This window comes from Gobius niger, assembly GCF_951799975.1.
Source record: "Gobius niger genome assembly, chromosome: 18".
Taxonomy (NCBI): Eukaryota; Metazoa; Chordata; class Actinopteri; order Gobiiformes; family Gobiidae; genus Gobius; species Gobius niger.
In genome coordinates, this window is record NC_136869.1 from 29,840,935 (window position 1) to 29,850,993 (window position 10,059).

The window sequence follows — 10,059 nt, forward strand, 5'->3', positions numbered from 1 at the left end:
GAGGTTTTCTTTGCAGCAGGACATGGTGCGTTGTCATGATGAAGATGATTTTGTTCGGGTAAGCACGGCTCTTCTTTACGGCTATTCTTTTTGTACCATAGAAGAAAGTGGCCAGTTAGAAACTCCACATATTTTTCAGAGGTCATTTTCACACCTTCAGGGTCAGGGGGCCGACCAGCTCTCTCCCCATGGTTCTGGCCCAAAACATGACTCCGCCCCCTCCTTACTGACATCACAGCCTTGTTGGGACATGGTGGCCATTCACCAACCATCCACTACTCCATTGATCTGACCATCCAGGGTCACACGGCCTCATCAGTGAACAAGACTGTTTGAAAATGAGTCCTCATGTATTTCTGAGCCACTGCAGCCGTTTTTGTTTATGAGCTTCAATGAAGCAGCTTCAAATACCTGTCTGCTGCTTTGTAGCAGCTGTTCTATTCATCTGATGTATTTGTCTGGCTGAAACCGTCCTTATTGTGCCTTTATCTGCACAAACCGGTGTGTGCTCTGAATCAGCTACAAATCTCTTAACAGTACGTTTAATCTTTCATGAAATATGGAAGGTTTTCATACCTAGACCAAGGCATTCAACTATTTCACGCTTTTCATCAGCAGAGAGATCCTTTTTCTTTCCCTTATTGCTTGAAAATCATGGTCTGCTTAATAAAGTGGAGCGTCCTTTTTCAGTAGTTTTTCTCTTAACTGGGCTTAACTACTCATCCCAGGTCTCTGAAATTGCTGTCAGTGATTTAAAGAGCCTCGAGACACAATACACAAGACACTTTTTTTTTTTCCCTCTTTGACAGTGAAATACAATTTGCATAATAATTTGGAACGCGGTGTAGTCATGAAGACTATGACAATACTCGCTAGTGAGTGATGGGGGATGGCCCGATTAGGGAAGGGGGAGTTTAGTACTGACACTTACTGATGTCAAAAATCATAGAGAATGATCCAATTCAATCCACTGTATTTCTATAGCATATTTAAACAACATGAAACAAAAAAAGGAAAAAACAGTCTACAAACAACGCAACGCCGCCAGTCAATTTAAAATCAATATAAGTAATTAATCAATAAATAATTAAAAACAATAAAAAGAAGGCAAGACTTAAAACAGTCCACAGTGGGGGCCGTATGGATGTGGAGGGACAGAGTGTTCAGCAGCTTAGGGCCGACAACGGAGAATTATTTTGAATGAAAAGCATAACTTGTAGCAGCTTTAAAGATTGGTTTCTGCAACATCTTAATAGTTATATCTGCAGTAGTGGCTTTTGCGATTCTCACTCATTATGTGTGAACCCCCTCTCTTTCTATAATCATGGCAATGTCACTTGTTCAATGTGAACCCTCCAGTCTTCACAAAATCTGTCAAGACTGAAAAAATGCCATAGTGTCTCCTCAGATTTAGTCTCACAATGATGGTCCATTGATGTTCATTCTGTCCCCATTTTGTGCTGTCCCCAGGACCTTCTGCGCAGGGACATCCTTTACTACAAAGGTCGGGTGGACATGGATCAGATGGAGGTTGTCGACTTAGAAGATGGGAGGGAAAAGGATAGTAACATGACTGTGAAGAATGCTCTCAAATTATGCTCATGTTCAGGAGACCAGATACACTTATTGTGTGCCAAGAAGCCAGAGCTCAAACAGCGCTGGCTCCGAGCATTCAGCGATGAGCGAAGACAGGTGCTGACGGACAAGGAAACAGGTGAGACATGGACACAAGTACAGGAGGGCAGACAAGACAGGTGAGACATAGACACAAGGACAAGAGAACAGACGAGACATAGACACAAGGACAAGAGAACAGTCTGTCCGCATGTATGGCTGAGAGGAGTCAGTGGCGCAAAATCAGTTGGTGCTAAAAATTACAAAAACTGTTTTCCATGTGCTACTCTATTATAAAACAAAACACAGACCAACGTTTCCTTATACATTTGCAAAATAAAAATATACAATCTGTCACTGACTTTAAATACTTTGGATTGGTTCTCCGCCCCCAACTAAAGTTTGATAACAAACAGCTGTTTTAGATCAATATTGTGTTTTCTAAGAAAGTGATAAAGATATCTTTGACATTATTTCCAAATATCTGGAAAAAGCACAATCCCCTTTTAAGTGAATAAACATACTGTAGCTCATCACCCCATATCAGATTTTTTAATGTAATTTGTATTTTTGTGTGTCAGGATTTTCTCTCACTGAAGTGCAAAAGAAACAAGCCATGCTTAATGCCTGCAAGAGCCACCCCATATGGAAGCCCAAAGGTACACACTCACTGTAACACACTTACCTGTAGTAATAACCTAAACTGACAAGCAAAAATCTTTCACTTATGACAGCAGAAGTGTAGGGCAGAGAAACTGAAATTGTATGTCTCTCAAACCATAGGTGCAAAATTTCAGATTTTACAGATGATCAGGTTTTATTTTTTGTTACAAAAATTACCAAAAATGTAAAGGCCCAATTCTCTTAAAGTCCAAACCTTGTCGTCTTTGTGTCCCCCAAAAAGCGCTATATAAGACTTATGTATAATTACTTTTTTCACTCTGGATGATGACAAACTCGTACCAGTTTCGGCATCTTCACCAGGTCTTCTGCATTTGTTCTTGGGTTGATATTCACATTTCAGACCATAGCACGTTCATCTCTGGAACACAGAATCCACCTTCTTTCTGATCTGTATGATGGCTTCACTGGTTCATTGTTTCCAGTGAAAGTGGCACCTTCAAGAGTCTTGAAATTGCCCCAAAGGATGATCCAGATTTGTACTTCCAAGGTCATCATCTGGGCTTTTCCAACTTGTTTAAAGCTAATGTAATCTTAGTATATGTAAACTTTTGTTTTGTAAAAAGTAATAAAACATTGTTTTGAAAGTTCTAGTTCTCATTCTTCTGGAATTTGACAAATAGAAATAATTTTCTCTCTCTCTCTCTCTCTCTCTCTCTCTCTCTCTCTCTCTCTCTCTCTCTCTCTCTGAGACACTGCAGGCCACTAACCTTCTGTTAGGGCGTGTAAACTTATATTTGCTGATGATTGTTTTCCGTTTTGGAATATGGGCAGCCTATGATGCAAAATCCAGCTATGCATGGAATATGCAAGTATACACTGGAAAGCTACCTGGAGGAACATCTGAGAAGAATCAGGGGATGCGTGTGGTGCTGGAAATGAGTGAAGGGCTGCAAGGTCATAACATCACATGTGACAATTTCTTTACATCCTACCGCCTTGGAGATGAACTTCAGAAGAGAAAGCTGACCATGTTGGGAACAGTCAGAAGAAATAAGCTAGAACTTCCCACCGAAATTCTGAAGATGCAGAGCAGACCTCTGCATTCCTCAATATTTGCTTTCACTGAGAAAGCAACAGTTGTTTCATACTGCCCAAAGAGAAACAAGAATGTTCTTGTAATGAGTACAATGCACACAGATGCATCTCTGAGCACAAGAGAAGACATGAAGCCACAAATGATCCTGGATTATAACTCCACCAAAGGAGGAGTTGACAATCTGGACAAAGTCACAGCAACATACAGCTGCCAGCGCAAGACAGCCCGTTGGCCTTTGGTGATTTTCTACAACATTGTGGACGTGTCTGCTTACAATGCCTATGTCCTGTGGACTGCAAAGAACCTGGAAGAACTCGGCAAAGCACTTGTCACTCTCAAGATCCAACTAACATCCAGTGGACACAGGTGGAAAGAAAAGGAAAAGATGCCAGGTATGTCCCTCCCGAGAGGACAGTAAAACAAGTACCTCTTGTGTGAAATGCAAGAATTACATCTGCAGAAAGCACACAGTAACATTCTGTCCATCATGTGGAGAGCATTGAAAATGTTGAAGAAAATTTGGAGAACATTGAAAATGTTGAAGTTCGCTGGGATGAAGTTAAAGTTGAAGTTAGAGTTAAAAAGAAATGTGTTCATGAAGAGGGAAACACTTAGCCCTTGTGCTTTCTTTGGTCAAGGAAGGAGGAAGAGAGGAAGGAAGGAAGGTAGCAAGGAAAGAAGGGAGAAAGGAAGGAAGGAAGGAAGGAAGGAAGAGAGAAAAGAAGGGAATAGAGGAGGATAAACAGAGAGAAGGAAAACAGGATGAGAAGAAGGAAGGAGAGAGCATGGCAGGAGGAAAGAAGGAGGGAAGAATTGTCATTTTGACCCGAGAGGAGGAAATAAATATTTTTTAAATATAGTGTTGGAATTAAAAATGTATTGTATGTCACTTTTCTAAATGTTTATATAACCTAAAATAAAGTTGTTATTGGTTTAACCTGTTTTCTTGACTGTTTTGAGTGCATTTACACAGTACGGGTCAAAATGACTCGCAACATAATCAATGTCATTTTTTTTCAACATAATACAAGGGTTAACAGAGTTCGGACAGAGTTTAACAGCTGTTTCACAACGTTGTTGACGTCCCATGTCTAATGACAATTTTCACCAAATTTGTTGTTCCAAACTTGTTCCATTAAAGGAGGAGGATTTTGAAAAGGATTTTGACCTCTGGCACCATCAGATAGGCGGGACTGTTGGGCTCCATAGTGACATACAGTATGCAACACTGAGAAGGTTTACTGCCCCCTTTGGGTGAAAACAGCAACTCTCGTCCATTGAAATAAATGGGCAGAGATTGTCTGAGAACTTCGAATTTACAAATGAAAAAACATATTTGTTTTATTAATTTATCACATGTGAAAGTGACCTGTTGCTTCAGACAATTAATAGAGAAGACGGTTGTCGTTTTTTAACTGAGTCAAAACCCACTGTCATCATTACATCATCTGTCCCTTTTATATAGTTATTGAATTAAATGTCTGCAGCCTACGATGTAGTTTTGCAACTTTTGAGAGCAAATTTTATATGGTTCACTCAGCAGCTAATCTACCGCTGCTACTGCTAACATTAATGTGTGTTGTAACTAACTCTGGGCAAGTTTAATAAGTCTGAATATTTACCAATTAAAGACACAAAGGGCATAATACACGGCCACCGGGGCAGCTATTTACCCAATAATGACCCCTGACATGGCCTTGACAGATAGTAGCAATTGATAAACTAGCTTATATATTTTTACCTAGAATATAAAATAGCTCCAGATCGCCTTCTGACTGTGAATTGATGTGTTCATGGCTTGGAATATTTTATCCCCAGAACGAGTAATGATCCCTGTTCTCCCATACACATACATGTATTTTTTAGCTCTTGTTTTGTCTCAAAGGAGGTGTGGATTCAGCAAAATGTTGCTCCCATCTATAAAATTGTGAAATAAAATGCAACATCGAAACATCTTTCACGTAACTCCATGTGGCAAAGTACACTGCTCACAAAAACTTAGGGCACACTCAAAAAACACAATGTAACTCCAAGTCAGTCAAATTTCTGGGATATCAGACTGTCCAGTTATGAAGCCACGCTTATTGTGAATCAATTTCACTTGGTGTTGTGGAAATGAAACTGACAACAGGTGGAAATGAGAGGCAATTAGCAAGATCACTCTAAAAGAGGAATGGTTTTGCAGGTGGTGACCAGAGACCATTTCCCTGTCTTCATCCTTTGTACCGTATTTTTGGAACACTTTTGCATTTGTCCAGTGTTCTCACCACTAGAGGTATCATGAGGAGCATCTACAACCCACAGAAGCTGCTCAGGGAGTGATGCTCATCCAAAATGGCACGTCCAGTCGTGCTGTGGCAAGAAGGTTTGCTGTGTCTCCCAGCGCAGTGTCCAGAGCATGGAGGAGATACCAGGAGACAGGCCAGTACACCAGGAGACCTGGGGGGGGCGACCGAGGTCAACAACCCAGCAGCAGGACCGCTATCTGCTCATTTGTGCACGGAGAAACAGGAGAAGCACTGAGCCCTACAAAATGACCTCCAGAGGGCCACAAATGTGCATGTTGGTCCTCAAACGGTCAGAAACCGACTCCATGAGGGTGGTATGAGGGCGTTGGGCCGGTGCTTACTGCCCAACACCGTGCAGCCCGATTGGCATTTGCCCGAGAACACAGCGATTGGCAGATTGGCCAATGGTGCCCTGTGCTCTTCACGGATGAGAGCAGGTTCACCCTGAGCACATGTGACAGACGTGACAGAGTCTGGAGACGCCCTGGAGAACGTTCTGCTGCTGCAACATCATCCAGCATGACCGGTTTGGTGGTGGGTCAGTGATGGTCTGGGGAGGCATTTCATTGGAGGGCCGCACAGCCCTCCATGTGCGAGCCAGAGGTTCCTCAGACCTATTGTAAGACCATATGCTGGTGCTGTGGGCCCTGGGTTCCTTCTGATGCCTGATAATGCCAGGCCACATGTGGCAAGAGTGTGTCAGCAGGTCCTGCATGATGAAGGTATTGATGTTCTGGACTGGCCTGCCCGTTCCCCAGACTTAAATCTGGGACATCATGTCTCGGTCCATCCATCAACGCCACGTGGCACCACAGACTGTCCAGGAGCTGACTGATGCTCTAATCCAGGTCTGGGAGGAGATCCCTCAGGAGGACATCCGTGGTCTCATCAGGAGCATGTCCAGGCGTTGTAGGGAGTGCATTCAGGCACGTGGAGGCCACACACACGACTGAGGATGATACAGACTCGTTTGGAGGAATTTCTACAGAATTTGGATCAACCAGTGACCTGATTTGTCACTTTGATTTTGACTATAATTTTGGATCCAGACCTCCAGGGGCTGAGAATTTGATTTCCATTTATCATTCTTATGTTATTTTGTTCTCAACACATTGCCCTACACTATGAATAAAGATTTTCATACGAAAAATCAAATTGATTGACATCTAGTATGTGTTTTTTGAGTGTGCCCTAAGTTTTTGTGAGCAGTGTATATCAATGCTGTTAGGGGCAGCCCTAGCCTGGCCTTAGCCATCTGTAAACTCCTGTCAATTATCATTTCCCTACATGTACGTCTGGGCTTGATCTAAGTGGCTGCGTTACATCGGTTGACTTTCTACCAACCATTCAGCGAGCGGGTGTTGTCGGTGACGTCGAGCATTTGCGCCGATTTGGGGGTTGTAGTTTGGCAATGGCGGCGGATACGAAAGAAATGGAAGCTCTTCAATCCGTCCTGGCTCCTTAATATCCAGAAATTCAAATTGAAGCCTTGGAATGCGCCAGGAATGCTCCCAAGAGTTATGATAGCAGCTACAAAGCTTTCAAAGGAGTTCACCCCTCCCACCTGATAATGGAGCTCAATTGAGAAGTTCCAGACCCTTATACGAAACGTAGTAAGTACGAGGGTCTGGTAAAACCAGGCTAGGGCCAGCCCTAACAGACTCAGAAAAGTTGATAAATGCTGTGTCCTATATAATGTGCCAATATGAAGAAAACATAGGCAGGAGCTGGAGCTCGATGTGGTAGGGTGCTTACCTACAATGCCACCTGTTGGAGGATTGACTTTCGATGATCACCTTATTCTTCAGACATGAGGAGAGGTTTTCCCCTGAGGGTCAGCCCATTAAGTCTGATGGGCGAGTTTGATAGAAATGGAAATGTGATGTAATGGAATGAATGACAGTATTTATTTCATTGACATGCTTGTCTCTTCATTAGCATTAACATTTGTTGAAAGACTGAAATTAACTGCTTAACTATTTCTTTGACCTAACCCTATATGATCTAAATAACTGCAGCGTTTGTAAATTGCGAGTACTGAAATTGCTATTTCAATTTAGTAGTTAAGTAAGGATTAAACAACGAGGAGCCGTGCATTCGACGGTTATAATGCACGACGCGGAGTCAAGAACACCACGACGCGTAGCGGAGTGGTGTTACTCCGCAAAGTGCATTATAACCGTCGAATGCACGGCTCCTCGTTGTTTAATCCGCTTATACCATGGTCCCACAAACGTAACATTTATAATAAGTATTTGTTTCATTTACTAAACTCACTAAATATGCCAGACCACCGGGACTATTTTATGTGGGTTATTAGCCGGTCACTGAAGGCTGGTCTCAGAGCGAGTCATTCTCCGCAGCTATTACGAGGATCTCAGTCAGGCTCAACGACACAACATCAGCACAGAATCACAACACAACAGGACTAACCCGGCACTTTTCCGTGGAAGTAAACTCCGATATGCGGCACTCATGGGCAGGAGTTATTTCACTTTTACGCTGTTTAACCTGAAGCTAGCTAGCTAGCTCAACCAGCTCAACTGTTTATGGAAACAGCTGCGGTGGAGTCTGTATATATTTCTATGGGTGGAGTCGCTCACACCCGGGCCCCACGAACTGAAACTTTTATGATTGACTTTACTAATCCAGACAAATATGTTTAAATGCAGGATCATTTTATGTACGCCTGAAAATCATGAATAGTGCCTTAACCTTTTTCAATAGAAATGGAAAGCTCATATTTTATTAACAGTAGCTAACCTCGCTGCTCACTCTCCTCTACTTCCCATTTATCAAACATTTTGTTTTGGCCAAAAACGTTGAAATTAAACAAAATCCATCTCATACGTTCCTGTCAGTCACTAATTACGTGTTTATCTGATTCAGCTGTGTCATGCGTTGCTATGGCGACGCCACAGCGGAGTGATATCCCAGTGATTTAACTACCGGACTACGTGTGCGGTTATACGAAAATAATGCACGCTTGTTAGCACCCACCAGCCAATCAGAATCGAGTATTCACCCAGACCATGGTATAATAATTGTGAAGCTGTATTGGTCACATAATAACTGGTAATCACTGGTCTGATGAAGGGCATGTAGCCTGAAAAATTGGGAACTCTCACTGCTGTGTGGAACCTTAGGCCTACTTTAAATCACATAATAACTGGTCATATAATATCTGCACTGTACAATATACAGCGTATTAGGAAAGGATTAAGGGATTTCACGGTTCCATTTCTTTGTTCATTCAGTCTTAAACTACAGTGGGAGGAAATGTATGTGAACACTTTTGTGAACAGTTTCTCACATTTCTGCCTAAATTGATCATAAAATGTGGTCTAATCTTCATGAGAATCATAAGAATGAATAAACAGTGTCTGTTTGTAGGCGCATTGAGTGGCCTTGTGTAGGAAATGCGCGGTATAAATAAAGTTGCCTTTCCTTCCCTTGCCTAAACTAATACCACAACGATCAGGATGAATCTCGGACCATTTCTCTTAACAAAACTGTTGCAGTTCTCACTTACCTCCCTGTCCTGTAAATGTTTGCATGTTATGGCCATTAAAAATATGCTAACATGTAATTGTTTGGGTGGTATTGTAATTTATTTTATCTACTTTTTCTCCCAGCGGTGACCAAGCCGTACTATGACTTCTTGGTGCGTCAGAAGCATCCCTCGCTGCCCACAGCTCTGCCACAGCAGCAGGTTTTCATGCTGGCCGAGCCCAAGCGCAAATCAGCTTCCACCTTCTGGCACAACATCGGCAGGCTCACACCCTTCAAGAAATGAGTTGCTCTCATGTGACCAGACTGAATGAGCTGAAGAGGTCAGAGAAGAGTCTGTTCGAAAGCACTTTATAGTGGACTACAATCAGACAATGGGCCCATGCTACTACTGCTACTAATATTACTATTACTAGGATTAATATTACTAGTACTACTACTGCTGCTGCTAGTGATCTGACGCCTGCCACTGAAGTCATTACCTTTGCCAATGTCTCTTGAGTGCCAGCTGCAAGGACCAAAAGGACTTTTTTTTTGTGTGATCCAGAGGAGGTCACCTGTTTTGCCTTGCAACATTTAGGCTAGAAATAATGCATCAACTAATAGTCAGTACCATTATGGAATCATAAAAAGTAAAAATTCTTCAAAAGTAGCCTTCAAACATTTTGCCCCAAAACTAGTCACAAAACATGTTTTTTTTACGTTTAAATGACCTGCAGCAAAGGTGGTATGGCCTTCAAAAACAGGCGTGCCATTAAAAAATCCATCTCCATTCCCTGATGTTAAAAAATAATAATAATAACTGTAACGTGGTTACAGTTACACTGATATTTCTGAATTGCCATTCTCTGATTTTCACTTTCCCACAAAGAGCACCAGCCCTGGCATTTTGTTTGTGTTCAAACGAGATTGTGGTCTGATGATCTG

The 10,059-nt window shown here is 42.2% G+C and overlaps 1 protein-coding gene across 4 annotated transcripts in view; it reads left to right on the forward strand.

The window, feature by feature from the left end:
* The window catches only part of arhgef4 (Rho guanine nucleotide exchange factor (GEF) 4), a 162,824-nt gene extending 153,021 nt beyond the window's left edge, over positions 1–9,803 (forward strand). For all 4 annotated transcript variants that reach the window (XM_079575893.1, XM_079575894.1, XM_079575896.1 and 1 more), the window contains 3 exons: positions 1,471–1,714; positions 2,196–2,273; positions 9,258–9,803. In XM_079575893.1, coding sequence (XP_079432019.1) covers positions 1,471–1,714; positions 2,196–2,273; positions 9,258–9,418 — 483 coding nt within the window. In that variant the 3' untranslated portion in view covers positions 9,419–9,803. The remainder of the gene's footprint in view (positions 1–1,470; positions 1,715–2,195; positions 2,274–9,257) is intronic.
* The last annotated feature ends 256 nt before the right edge of the window (positions 9,804–10,059 follow it).